This window comes from Larus michahellis, chromosome 3 (genome assembly GCF_964199755.1).
Source record: "Larus michahellis chromosome 3, bLarMic1.1, whole genome shotgun sequence".
Classification (NCBI taxonomy): Eukaryota; Metazoa; Chordata; class Aves; order Charadriiformes; family Laridae; genus Larus; species Larus michahellis.
The window spans coordinates 130,877,775-130,892,347 of record NC_133898.1 but is presented as its reverse complement, the minus strand read 5'-3'; the positions used below and the strand labels follow the sequence as shown (position 1 = coordinate 130,892,347).

The 14,573-nt window shown below is 51.5% G+C and overlaps 1 protein-coding gene across 1 annotated transcript; it reads right to left on the bottom strand.

Moving 5' to 3' along the window:
- Positions 1-242: 242 nt before the first annotated feature.
- On the bottom strand, positions 243-14,035 carry CCDC25 (coiled-coil domain containing 25). The gene is made up of 9 exons (XM_074582259.1): positions 13,873-14,035; positions 10,459-10,506; positions 9,661-9,700; positions 7,071-7,122; positions 6,059-6,134; positions 5,396-5,499; positions 2,751-2,953; positions 1,649-1,694; positions 243-299 (listed from the first exon to the last, which is right to left on the bottom strand). The coding sequence occupies exons 1-9, from the start codon at positions 14,027-14,029 to the stop codon at positions 270-272; spliced, it is 756 nt and encodes a 251-aa protein (XP_074438360.1). The 5' UTR covers positions 14,030-14,035; the 3' UTR covers positions 243-269.
- Between the last annotated feature and the right edge of the window lie 538 nt (positions 14,036-14,573).

The window sequence follows — 14,573 nt, the reverse complement described above, 5'->3', positions numbered from 1 at the left end:
TTTGGAGAACCGCAAGTCAATTCCGCTTCCTTCCACCCACGTCCCTGAAAAAGAGATGTATGCGCGGACGTACGGGTCTTCTCCTTCCTGAAGTTGTCCATGGCACAGAGGCTGCTGGGAGAACCAACCTGGTTCTGAAGAAATGGAGTCAGCATTCACTTTTTTGGGTTTGTTTTGGGTTTTTTTTTTTTTGGCATTCTTAGCGATGGTGACATATTAAGACATCCCAAACCACCTCAGGATTGAGAAAGGAGAGAGACAGACTTTATTTACATAAAGTCATCTGAATCGTTGCCATCCTGTGGGGGAAAAAAAACAAAAAAAAAAGACAAAATCAGGATCATTGCGCTCATTAAAACGGAAAATGGTGAAATGGTGCATTCAGCGGGATTGCAGAATTGCCATTTATTCTGGTTTCCTGACGTTTCAGTACAAACACCATGAAATCAGACCAAACAGACACACGAGAGCAGCTCCGGAGCGGGAGCAGCCCTGTGCGCGGCTCCGTGTTGGGCAACAGCGGTTGCCACTTGCCGTCCCTGCGATTTATCACCTCCCTGGAACTGCAGCCCACCTGCTGCGACCTGGGAGGAACCAGGGATCGTCCCCGTATCGCAGCCTCAGCTTCTCCCCAACCCGGGAGAAGGAAAGCAGGCTGGCATCGCCTGGGGGACAAGAGATGAGAGGAGGAAGCTCCCGCTCAGCATTTCCACCCCGCCTCTCCCCGGCGAGTGTCACTAACGGGGACACAGCCCGTTTGTGTGTGAACGGGAGACGCTCGTCCTTCAACCCAGTTCGAGTTTCAAAGGGGATCTGCAGGCCAACCAGGAGGAAAAAAAAAAATCAAGAATTCCTGAAAACCACACGCTCCTCTGAGCGGTCAGTCTGGGACTAGGATGCAAAAGGCGGATTTTAAACTGAGGAGCTCCAAGATCTCACGATCTGTTTGCCCAAGGTCCCGCCACGCAGGAAGCTGCAGACAGCCCAGACCTCAGGCAGAGCAGAGGGGCAGGCGGTGCACACCAGGACCTCTTGTGAACTTCACCCCCCATCCTTCCTGCGATCCACTTTCTCATCTCCCTCCCTGCGCTCCTCTCCGGCTCCTTTTCTACCATCAGACTGCAGCCCCGTTACTCCAGTCCCGGGCTGACACCGCTCTCTGCAAGCACACCCCTTCAAGCTTCCTCTTCTGCCCCTCAGCACCCATGTTCATCCCTCCCCAAACCTCTGCCCGTCCACCTCTGCTTCATTTCTTGTTAAAAATGTGCATTTTCCCCCCTCTCCCCTGAAGTAACGAGGTGGCAGGTCGTGGGTGCCATCAGGGAGACCTCCTCTCGAACAGCTCAAACCTGGCGCCCCACTTAAAGCTCTACCCGATCCTTCCCTGGGGCGGGAAGGGGAGCGGGGGGACTTTGCACCCGTTTCCAGCAGCACGGGCTCCTCCTGGCTGACACACAAGCAATAAGGGCCCTCTCAGGAAGCGGAGGGAAGCGGCCACGTCCTTCACCCGGGAGAGGTGACGGAGATGTGCTCTGTCATGCAGGAGTCACCCAAAACCAGACTGCAATGCGGGAGCCGCGCCGTCAGGATCCCGCATTGGATTTCAGCCGCCTCCGAAAGGTTTCTGCGGGCAGCGGGCGGCTCTTACCTGGTTCGACGACATGTTCTCAGCCTTCATTAACGATGAGTAGCTCCTGGAAGAGAAATCGCATTTTCCTGCGTGTTATGTTTTCAAAACCCACCAACAGAGAGGCATTTTGATAAAACAGGACCAAACACCAGAAAAACAATTTATTTATTTTTTTGCTTTCTGAACTAAGGCAGGCTAGACAAGTATTTGCTTATCTCACCCTCTTTGGCTAATTCAAACAACCAGACAAAGCCCAGGCTCTACACAGCCTCCTCCACATTTTTGTTCAAGGATTACCGGTTAGGGCACCCCGGGAGGTGGAAAATCCTCTCCTTTGGGGGAGGGCCAAGGGGCAGCTGTGGGGGCAAGGTTAAATAAGCAGGCAGGCCCCTCGCTCGGCCGTGCCTGCTGGCGACCTCTCAGTTCAGTTTGCTCCTCCAAGTCCTTCTTTCTGAGCCCTCCCCTGCGTTGAATCACTCAGGAAATCACGGAGTTTTTCAAATTCTGGTTTCGCTGCCATTTACAGATAAACAGGACTTACTAAAGCTTAAAAGCGAGCTTTGGGGGCCAGCCAGCGGATACGTCCGGTGCTGCACGGGGCCACCAGTACTAAGGAACAAGCTCACACACGCTGCGGCCCGGACGGAAAGGTCAGTCCGACATTTCGAACGGCCATCCCTCATTCTGTGTTCAGAGGAGCGTGCGACTGAGGATTCACACACGTTTTAGTTAACACCAGCACGCAGGAGGACGCTGAAAAACTCCAGCGAAGGCTCAGTGTTTTCCAAGGCTCGCACGAAGCTGGAAGCGACTGCTCCCGTCCCAGCGACAGAGAGCGCCAAGCGGCTTCCCCAGTTTCACCCAAGTCAGGGACTGGCTTCAAAAGACACAGTCCTTTCCGTTAACAATCCAGGTTTGTTTTAGGAGAAACGGGGAAAATGCATTTATTCCAAAGACAAAGGAAATCACTGGGCCATGCAGATGTCTGTGCCAGAGCAGGTCAGCTGAACGCTGAGTAACGCCGGGCCGAGCATTAAACAGGAACCGCTGACCCACGACTCTCTCCCAGCGCCGATGAAAACTGCAGAATTAGAAGCTGGCACTACAATTTATTACTTACCTAAGTTCCTCCAGCTCTTTCTTCTTCTTCATCTCTTCCTTTTCCTTCCGCTTCATCTCTTGGATCTGGGCTTTTTTCTCGTTTCTCTCCTCTCTGTCCCGGGCTTCCTTCTCAGCAGCCAGGTCTGGGAAACGCTCCACTTTTGTCTTCTCTAACCGGTTCAGGATCTCGTTCACCTTCTTCTCCACTGTCAGCATTTTCACCTTTGGAGTGCAAAGAACTATGATCCTTATAAAAAAATACTTTTATTCTGGCACTTGTCTCAACGGAAAGAAAACACCCAATTTCCACTTTTACACGTGGCTGAATCCCACAAAAACAGATGCTAAGGAAAATCCCTGCCGCCGAGGCCCATTCAGCAGGTTGTGTAACAGCAGAGAGGGGCCCACTCCCAACACTCAGAAGCACATAGCTAATAAGCGTGAGCATTGCTGAGTACATACATAAGCATTACTAATTTCGTTTCTTGGCACACACCTCAACAAAGAGGCCGAGAGACAAGAACCGGTCTCTGCCGATTCCCAAAGAGGTGGCAGGAGGTCTCTGCAGGCTGTTTGGGGAAGAGAAGCTCATGTGCTGCCTGTTGACTGCAGGGTTTTTACCACTTCTTGCCCTGGTACAGACTTGTTTTAGCCAAACTACTGCATCTTGAGAGAGCTTTCTCTCCCAGCATCCATAGAATCATTGAATCGTGGAACGGTTTGGGTGGGAAGGGACCTTAAAGGCCACCCAGTGCCACCCCCTGCCCTGGGCAGGGACACCTCCCACCAGCCCAGGTTGCTCCAAGCCCCGGCCAACCTGGCCTTGAACCCCTCCAGGGATGGGGCAGCCACAGCTTCTCTGGGCAACCTGGCCCAGGGGCTCACCCCCCTCACACCAAAGAATTTCTTCCCAATAGCTCATCCCAATCTCCCCTCTTCCACTGTAAAACCCTTCCCCCTCGTCCCATGGCTCCCCTCCCTGCTCCAGAGTCCCTCCCCAGCTTTCCTGGAGCCCCTTGAGGGACTGGCAGGGGCTGGAAGGTCTCCGCGGAGCCTTCTCTTCTCCAGGCTGAACCCCCCCAGCTCTCTCAGCCTGTCCTCCCAGCAGAGGGGCTCCAGCCCTCCCAGCATCTCCGGGGCCTCCTCTGGCCCCGCTCCAACAGCTCCGTGTCTCTCCTGTGCCGAGGCCCCAGCGCTGGAGGCAGCACTGCAGGGGGGTCTCCCCCGAGCGCAGCAGAGGGGCAGAATCCCCCCCTCGCCCTGCTGCCCACGCTGCTGGGGATGCAGCCCAGGCTGCGGGGGGGTTCTGGGCTGCCAGCGCACATTTCTGGCTCCTGTGGAGCTTCTCACCCACCAACATCCCCAAGTCTTTCTCCTCGGGGCTGCTCTCCATCCATTCTCCTCCCAGCCTGGATTTGTGCTTGGGGTCGCTCGGACCCAGGAGCAGGACCCTGCACTTGGCCTGGTTGAACTTCCTGAGGTTTGCACGGGCCCAGCTCTCAAGCCTGGCCTAACTACAGTTTAAGTGTAACATTATCCACAGACACTAGGTCAGGCTTGGGAATGGCTTAGTGCACTGGCCTGACCCTACGCCAAAGCTAGGTATGTCTGGCTTTTAACAGGTTTAACAAAATCAAAGGCAGCACAGGGTGAGACAGCTCTCGGAGGGAAGGACAGCAAAGTTAACGCAGCGACAGCTGTGTCCAGTTCTGGGCTCCGCGGTTCCAGAAGGACAGGGAACTGCTGGGGAGGGGACAACAAAGGGCTGCCAAGATGCTGAGGGGACTGGAACATCTCTCTGATGAGGAAAGGCTGAGGGATTTGGGTCTCTTCAGGCTGGAAAAAAGACAACTGAGGGGGGACCTTATCAACACTTGTAAATACTGAAAGGGGGGGTGTCAGGAGGATGGGGCCAGGCTCTTCTCAGTGGTGCCGGGGGACAGGACAAGGGGTAATGGGCACAAACTTGACCATGGGAAGTTCCATCTCAACACGAGGAGGAACTTCTTTGCTGTGAGGGTGGCAGAGCCCTGGCACAGGCTGCCCAGAGAGGTGGGGGAGTCTCCGTCTCTGGAGACATTCCAACCCCGCCTGGACGCGTTCCTGTGCCACCTGCTCTGGGTGACCCTGCTCTGGCCGGGGGTTGGACGGGATGATCTCCAGAGGTCCCTGCCAACCCGACCATTTTGTGTTCTTTGATTCTGTGACAGACACCTCCAGGACCCCACACAGCCCTCCTCCGCACAGCAAGTTCAAGCCCTGAGCCCTTCCAGAGGTGTGATTGCACCACTACCTGTGAGCTGATCGAAAGTGACTGCTCATCTGCAGGCTCTTCAGCTGGGACAGGAGATGATTTCAGTGGAGATAAATTCAAGCGGATAGCGCAGACTAACACGTGATGCCATTCAGCATCAGCAAAGACTCGTCAGCTACACCGTGCTGCAGTTTGGGAACACGTGCTGGACAGGCTACACTCTGCTATAGGCTGATGCTCAGCCACGGATTTTTGGGTGATGTTCAGGCAAGTCCAAACACGCCCCTGGGATCTCTCTTATGCTTCAGGAGCGGGTGATTCCCTAGCTTTAGGGCAAACGCTGAAGACAATCCACTCAGCTCTTACCACAGAAACGTTACAGTCTGTCACCTCGAAGTGCAAACACTTACATCCTTCTGCCTGTGAAAGCCAATCTGCCCCACATCCATGTCCGCTGTCTTCTTCAGGTTAGTCCACGGCGTGTACACCACGTTGACGTTGTTCATCTTGCAACCTGGTGGCGGGGGAAGAAAGGAGGGAAACATCTCCATTCTCTCCCTGCTGCAAGAGGTCTTACAGTCTCCCGCGCACATGGAAACTGGCAGTTATTCTTGTCACAAACATTACTAGCTAGGCAAGAAAGAAGAAAACGGAGAAGTCCTTCCAGTGTTGCAGTGAAAGGGAAGAACACCACGACATCATTTTCTGCAGTAACATGAGCGCTGCAGCAGCGTTAACGAACTCCAGATGGAGATTGCCTTTGCCAGAAGAGCGATTACTATAGAAGGGGGCCCCAAGGTGGTGTTAAGAGAAGAGACTGCAAGGCCTCCTTGGCTCAGGCAGTAATATGGAGGCACAAACGGGAATTTCAGAGACTTAAAATTCCTTATGAAAGTCTAACGGGCAGCCCCAGCAGCTGCAAGCGACATCTGCTTCCTGTAAGACCCCCAGGCTCAACTGAGAGCACCACAGCAGAAACGTCACAAACGTTTGATCCAAAAAACACAGGCTCGTGTGGACCAGAAACACTCGCCACAAGCACCTCACACCGATCTCCCGGGAATCCGTATTACCTTGAATGCTGTTCGCCTTCACTAGATGGGCGCAGTCTATCAAAACTTCTTTAGGAATGTCATCCACTGTCTGCCCCTGTGACAGAGCAAGGCAACATGAGCGGTTTGCGGCGCCGTAGGGACCGAAAAGCGGATGAAGGCCAGGAAACAGGCCATGATGCTCTGCAAACACAGCCAGGACTTCCACGCTCCGCATTTTACAAGACCGGAGTCTTGCGTGGCATTTGGAAGTAGAGGCTTGAAGCACCACAAGCGATTTGCACCCTGCTTTTCCCAAAGGTATTCCCCCCATTTTAGTGGGGTGATGGTTCTTAGACACACTCTTGGTGTCAAGACAGAAATCAACATTCTGCTGGGCCACATTAAACTTCCCCCTCATCCCCACATTATTTGGTAACGGAGGCTGTAAATTCAGTCTCCCCACACAGGTGGTTTCCTGCACCCTTAGGGAGCCCTGCAGACTTTAACAGTTCATGCGAGCAAAGATGATCTTAGGCGAAGGCAGAACAGGCACAAGCAGTTCTTATGCGGGGGAATATTAATGTTTTTAAATATATATGAGGGGTCTGGAGACCAGGGCATATGAGGAGAGGCTGAGGGAGCTGGGCATGTTTAGCTTGGAGAAGAGGAGGCTGAGGGGAGACCTCATTGCCCTCTACAACTCCCTGAAAGGAGGGTGGAGAGAGGTGGGGGTTGGCCTCTTCTCCCAGGGGAATAACGACAGGACCAGAGGAAATGGGCTGAAGCTGCGGCAGGGGAGGTTTAGGTTAGATATCAGGAGGAATTCCTTTACTGAAAGAGTGGTCAGGCACTGGAACAGCCTGCCCAGGGAGGGGGTTGAGTCACCATCCCTAGAGGTGTTTAAGGAACGTCTGGATGTGGCACTTCAGGGCATGCTCTAGTGGCAGAGATTGTAGGGGTTTTTTTTGTATGCGGATGGTTGGACTCGATGATCTCAAAGGTCCTTTCCAACCATGAAGATTCTATGATTCTATACGTGTCGCAGGATTACCTTGTGTAACCGAAGGTACACATGTGCAGAAGAGAGTTTATCCACATGAAACCTACAGAATAAAAAAAAGCATATTTAACAGAGGATTAAGAGATGGCCATCTGTTCTGAAAGACTTACTTCCTAACAAGTGACAAAACAGCCACTCCGCGGACAACAGAAGTCTGGAAATGTTCACGATATATATGTTTAAAAGCAGGCAAGGGAGTCAGAGCCTATCCCTCAAGAAACGCCAGTCCTCTCAACGGGAGACTGAGAAAAAACCCTTTCCCTCTCCTTTTTTTTTTCCCTTTTAAATGCTATACTACACGCAGGCGACACTGACAGGACGAGCCTGTGCACATGGTGCTTTGGTCTGTCTATTTATTCTTTAGAAAAACAGCAAACTCGTGAACTCTGCAGCAGGCGCTGCCAGTTAACACCACTTACACCACTGGACTCAAGCTCAAAGAGCAAAAAAACCCCCACAAATTTCTCACCGGTCAGTAGAATGGTCCACGGAGCCCAGCGCTCTGCCTCCACCAGCGGGAACAGGCGATGCTAAATGGGAAGTGCACTGGATCTAGTGGTTTTGGTGGGTACCAAATCTGATAGCACATGAACACCAGTTCTGCATTCACTTCATCCACTGCCTCCAAGATTTCATAACCCTCGATCAATCCCCCTCAGCCCTCTCCACCCCAGACTCAGGACTGCTCTCCAGTCCCTCCTTACGGCATGGCTCTTCATCTCCTTATGCCTCCAGCTGCCCTTCTCCAGACCTCTTCTAACTTGACTGTGTTTTTATCATGATCACCTATTTTTTAAGCCTCTGTCCTGATCAACACTCACGCCAACCCTGCAAACCTCCAGGGACAGAGTTTGGGGAGAACTGATCTCATGTCACCTCCCAACCTTTCTTCACACCTTTTTCTTTTTACCATAAGGGGACTTTTTCCTCCCTCCTGCGAGACAGAAAACCCTCCAGCACCAACACGTGAATTCCCACTTGTACCTTCTGAGCCTCGTACCCCAGTTCCACTGGAGCCCTCTTAAGCACAAGAAAGTCTAAAAGGTGCCAGACAGCATCAAGGGAACAATTCCCAGGAGACCTCTGCAAGAAGACCTACGATATTTTGTTGAGATGGCACTAGGACACAAAAAAAAGCAACATGGGTGATGTTGGTGTGAGCTACAAGATACGAAAGAGATGGGAAAAGATGACTTTCATTGTTCAGGTTGAATTTCAAGGTCACTCCTAAATAACAGTATAGACACACCTTAAATTATGTAGTGATAGGACGAACATGAGACAAAATGAATGTGATACTGCTACAACAGTGTGGTATTCAGCTGAAGTACAACCTTTTCTGCTAGAAAAGACAAAAATATTCCCTTGCCAGTTAGCGGACTGCTGACAAAACATCCTCTGCGGAGCGTGCTAGCTACTACCTATTCAACCTCCAGCTCTACCAAGACACCCCAGCTCATCCTGGCAAAGGCCACCTTGAAGAGCGAGAAGGAGGAGAACCCACTCGGTGATTCTTGTTAGAAACTGTTAGCGAAGGAGAGGCAGCAACTGCCTTACACCTGGTCTGTGCGACGGTGCCTGGAAGCAAGTAAATTCCTTCATAAATACCTCCCAAACCTTGTCGGTCCGGAAAGTTTCTGGGCTAACCCAGCCAGCAAAGATGCCACCAATTCCTGGTAAAAGGACCGGGAATTCCCCTTCTCTTGTTTTCCCTCTTCTGATGAGATCTTAAAGCCAAAACCAACCTGCACGTGTCAGAGCACTTCCTTCTGCCCGCCTGGCCGCAGCTGTAGCGGGTCTGCTTAGAGCAGACATGGCTTTCACCCGCCAGGAATCAAAACAGCAAACTTTTCTGCTTCTACTCGCCAACCACAACTCCTGAGACAGCGACGGCTGTTTTACAGGGCAGGCCGGTACTTGTCCATGGCGCACACAGTGGGGACACGAAGCACGCACAGAGGAAAAGGCATTGGGAGACAACAGACAGTTTTGTCTGGGCACAGCATTTACTGTTGCTCAAAAACCTGCTGGCTGCATCCCTGGGCCCCATCTGACTGCTCCATGATTTCACACGTTTGTGCCTCCACCCTCCCCATCCTCCATCACCCTTTTGGCTTTGCTCCTCTGTGCACAGAGATACCCAGGAGCTCCTGCTCTTGCTCGACTCCGGAGGTGCGCTCTCTTACGAATACCCGGCTGCCTTTCTCGTTTAACTGTGCCCATTTCCCAAAGACAGCAAGCCAGCACCTCTATTCTGAAACACAAATATGGAATTATTGCTTCTCTGGCAGCTCCGCGCAGGGAAAAACCCCCAAAACCTTCACAAGGGGACCAGCCCTTATGATGAACAAAGCAGGGGGCGGAGGGAGAGATGCAGGGGAATGAATTCAGAATCAACGGGGTCCCAAGAGCCGCAGCTGGGTCTGCTGCAATCTGCCTCCAGCCTGGGACTGCATTTAAACTGCTAAGTAGCCTTGGAAAAAAGGGACTTTACAGCCCCTGGGGAAGTGAGAGTTGTTGCAATCATTCGGCTCAGTTGCATAATGAAAGGCGATTTGTTTCAGTGGGTTTCAGCACCTACCAGATATCTTCAGGCCAGCCATACTTTATTAGGTCTTCATCTGTAGGAATAAAAGTATCAGTGAGCAAAGCCCAGCATCTCATCAACAATAAATCAAACTACGTGGAGCTGCGGGTCAGGCTCTGCACGGTGACTGAACAGAAAAAGTGGGATTTCAGGCTGCCTGCTCCAGGTATGGCAGAAACAGGTAAGCCAGGAACCCCTCCATCATGGAATTTTGAAATTTTCTAAGGGAAACCAGTTTTCTTCAACTATCAATCAAATGAGGGGAGACTTTCAGGGCAAGTTTTCAAAATAGCCACGCTAACAAATCCCCCCCGGGAGTAAGACGCTCGGTTTCACATCAGCTACTGCTGGGGAAAGAGGAGGAACAGCAGAACCGTAACCTTCACCATGAGGGAAAGGACGGGCATGGGAAACCTACGGAGTACGAACGCTCACTGGAGAGGGGAAAAATACAGACTGAGCAGGGAAACCGAAGGTTGGTTTGCAAAAAGTTATCAAATGAAACCTGAAAACCAGTATTTTTCTCTAGACAGATTTTTTTTTTCAGTTACTTTAGCTTTTATTTGTATTTGAAGGCAGTCGCTCTGCCTAGAGGATTTACAAAATTTTTCTATCCTAACTAAAAGTCACACAGTGGATTTCAGAGGGGTAAGTCAGAATCACTTGCAAAGGTGGACAAGTTTTCAAAGAATATTTCAAGTTAACACATACAAAGATATCCTTTCAAAATGACCTTAAATCCCCCCAAATCTAAATCTAAGCCATTAGGCATCATTACATTAATGTACTTACTTTCATACTTATCTTTTCCCATGTAAATGGTGTAAACGGAGGGAACAACTGAGGGATAGAAAAAGGAAAACAAATCAAAAAGGGTTTGGACAAATTGTGCAAGGAATGACAAACACACCAGTCTTGGTCACAGAAATTAGAATGAAAAGTGTTTCATCCATCCATCCATCCCGCTTCCCTCCTGGGGGGCAAAGGAAGATTGTTTTTCGTTTTCCTCCTGATTTTGTCCCAAATGCTTCAGAGGACTTTGGAAAGTGGCGTTTCCACCGCTTTCCACATCAGATTATCCAGCAAGGAACAGCTTTCTGGGCAAAACCCCCTCAACAGCCAGGTGATTCAGATCCTATCTGTGTAATGGTACAATCTGTTCAATCAAGCGCACATCTGTGAGCCAGAAAGCCTGACATCGTGTTTACAGTCTGGGATTAACTCACTGCGTGGCCTTGAGTGAAACAGCTCATCTGCCTGACCCTTCCCAAAGTACCCGACGCCCAACGTGAACCTCCCCCACGTAGCCCGGGCGGATTAAAATTCAATGGAAAGACTGAAGTTGCATAAGCAGCGGTTGGTGACTTGTTTGTCTCATCTGTGCCCTTTTGAGACACTTAAAACAAGGTCCTTCTCTTCTTTAGGGCTTGTTTCATCAGGCAGTAAAGACTCCGCCAATTCTGGGAAACCAAACAAGTGTCCCTTCAGCGCCTGGACCAAAGGCCAGCACAGCTGGGAGATGGACACAGAGCAGTAAGAGGGTGCCACAGTCAGGGAAATCCTGAAGAAATCATTGAGCAACCTGCTTAAAAATAAATAGTAATGCTCTGTTCTTGTACATGGCAGCAGGGAAATCCCAATTTCACAGCAACACTGCCTACCACTGCGTCCCTTCTCTGGCTTCTGCAACTTTTAACAATTACGTTGCACGTGAGTAAAGGCTGCAGCCACAGCCAGAAGCCTCAGTGCTTCACGGAAATTTAGCTGTTCTTCACGAGGACCTGCACACTTCAGCACAGAGAATTACCGAAAACGGGTTTTCAGCAGACGGCTTCACGCCGTAACAGCCAGTGGCCGAAACAACCTGCTGCGGCACCGCAGGTTTGCCTTTTTCAGACACTGAAACGACCTGCTGCAGCAACGCAGATGTGCATTTTTCATACACTGTTGCAGAACAACCATAATTCAGGGCAGGATTTCTAAAAGTCACTCCCTGACAGCGCGCAAATTAAAGACTAAGAGCAAAAATGAAATACGAGTGATCAAATCTGCCTCCGAAAAGCATTCTTGTGCTAATCTCGTGTTTTCTAATTCGCTAAAACAGGAGACACGCTTCACTTAACGTGCTACCACTCTGGCAGTGAAATGACTTGGATCCCAAACTGCTTACTGACCCAGTCCTTTCTGAGGGCGTTTTTATCGGAAATCCAACACCACTAGCACAAAGCCCAGACAGCTATTTAGAATTTAGTAATGAGGTAATAAGAAATGGATATTGAAAAATACGACAGGATTATATGCCTGTGGGAGTTAAAGATTGGAAAAAATCCACCCTGGACACAGAGGAGAGTCCAGAGAAGGGGTGATGACCGTGACTACAGGCACCAACTATTAAGCGTAAAATTAAATCCTCAAAAATAAAGTTACATTAGTGATGGTTCTGTGAAAACAAAGCCCATCCTGCCAAAACAGTGGAGGAACACGTCACATAACCAAAAAGGACGTTACTTGAAACCCATATGATTTAACACACATTAGTAACAGTGCAACATATTTTAGGCAAACTGCAATAGTTTTCACATTCTAGATCTCCCTCTGGCAGCAAAACTGATGACAACATGTCAGATACGCCTCACAGAACTACCATTTGAAAATAAAGGAGATTGTTTACATCCAGTGTTAACTGCAGCTTGTCTGCTCCTCACACCCCCCAAGTAACCCTCCATGGCTGCCAGGTGCTGAATATGGCTTTTTTTCTCCCCAAAAAAGGGCCCAGGTCCGGGAAAGTCTCTGAACTTCTCGCTATCTGCCTGCTGATGGGCAGAAAACATTTCCTTCTGAGCATCAGGTTTAGTGGTCAGCACAGGCAGGGTGTCTGCTCACTGGGTGTATAAAGGGCCTTACTTTCCGTAACAGAGGAAAAAAAAGTTTTTTTAACAAATACCAAGAAAAGGTTTATTTAAGAAACATTCACAAGAGTGTTAAGTCTTTCCTTATCAAAGAAAAATCAAGCGGCCAGGCACTCAAACCCTTCTCGTTAAGGAACTCGATCTCTAGAGCCAAGGGAGACAATGCTAAAATACTACTTTGTGGCTGCAATGGGCACGGAGTAAAAGTCATACAGAAACTTTCGCAAGGTTATACGTTCATGAAATGACTGGGGTCAAACCAAAAAAAGCATATTCCTGTACTATCCTCCAGGTCATCAGCCCATCAAACCCCAAATTTCTGATGCGTCGGAAGCAGTGAACCCTTTCATAGGGGCAAGCGAAAGGGATCAGTTTATATTAAAGGAAAAACAATGAGAGAGTTTATGCATTGTGTCTTCCCTCAAACTCCTGACAGCAGTACACCTGAGAACGCTTTGCAGAAGTCACTCCCTGGTACTGACAGCCATTCGAAGCTGTTAGTAACAAGACCTGTTACAAGAAAGACCTTGAGGGGCTGGAGCGTGTCCGGAGAAGGGCAACGGAGCTGGTGAGGGGTCTGGAGCACAAGTCTGGTGAGGAGCGGCTGAGGGAGCTGGGGGTGTTCAGCCTGGAGAAGAGGAGGCTGAGGGGAGACCTTCTGGCTCTCTACAGCTCCCTGAAAGGAGGGGGTAGCCAGGGGGGGTCGGGCTCTTCTCCCAAGGAACAGGCCATGGCACAAGAGGAAACGGCCTCAAGTTGCGCCAGGGGAGGTTTAGGATGGATATTGGGAACAATTTCCTCCTGGAAAGGGTTGTGAAGCATTGGAAGAGGCTGCCCAGGGCAGTGGTGGAGTCGCCATCCCTGGAGGGATTGAAAAGCCGGGCAGACGCGGTGCTGAGGGCCATGGGGTAGTGGTGGCCTTGGCAGTGCTGGGTTGATGGTTAGACTCGATGATCTGAAAGGTCCCTTCCAGCCCGGGCAATTCTGTAACCACTGATAAGAGGCTCCTCAGCTCAGGGAACCCCTCAACTCCTGAAATGACCTTAAACTGTGGCCTACTCCGGCCCAACTTAAGTCGTTTAAACTCAGTCCAGCCCAGGAGCTCGCTAAAAGGCACCGACGGGAGTAAGGGGGCGCTCAGAGGGGCGGGAGGACGGGCCGGCCCCGCTCGGCCCCTCTCGCTAAGGGACCGGGCAGCGCCGCGACCCAGCACTCCCCTCCCAGCGGCGGGACCCGGCCCGCCGCAGGCCCCGCGCGGACGCTGAGGCCTCCAGCGGCCCTCCCCTCGCCCACTCACCGTTGGAGGTGAAGTAGAACACCATGGCGGCGGCTCCTCCGCCCGCCGGGCCCGCGGCTCCGCACGGCGGCCGTTCTCCCGCTCCACCGGCGCCGGCCGACGGCGGAAGGGGGGGGGGGAAGGGAGCAGTGCGCATGCGCACGCTGCGTCCCCGCATGCGCAGTACGGCGCGGGCACCCCGGCCCTCCCCACACGCATGCGCTAGAGCTCCGGGCGGCGAAGCCATTATGAGCACTGCGCATGCGCGGCACTCCCGGGAGGCGGCTCCGCAGGGCTTATTGCGCATGCGTCATCTGCGCTTACGGTACCGCGCATTGCGCACGCGCAGTTTCTCTATGCGCGCCCCCCCCCCCCCGGGTGTTTGCGCATGCGTGAAGCTGCGGCGGCGCGGTGCGGGTGGGAGTGCGGAACGGAGCACAGTTTGATTTCATTCTTTCCTAGGCATAAATGGCCTCCGGAGTGTGCCTCCCGGCTTTTTGCGTGCTGCGGGGTTTTGCTTTTCGGTTGCACCACCGTTTAAAATGGAATGGAGTAGATATAGAAATAGAAAAGAAAAAAGAAAAGAATGTGTGGGGTTGGAAGGGACCTTTAAGTGCCATCTCGTCCAAACCCCCTGCAGCGAGCAGGGACATCTTCAACCAGATCAGGTTGCTCAGAGCCTCATCCAGCCTGGCCTTGAATGTCTCCAGGGATGGGGCCTC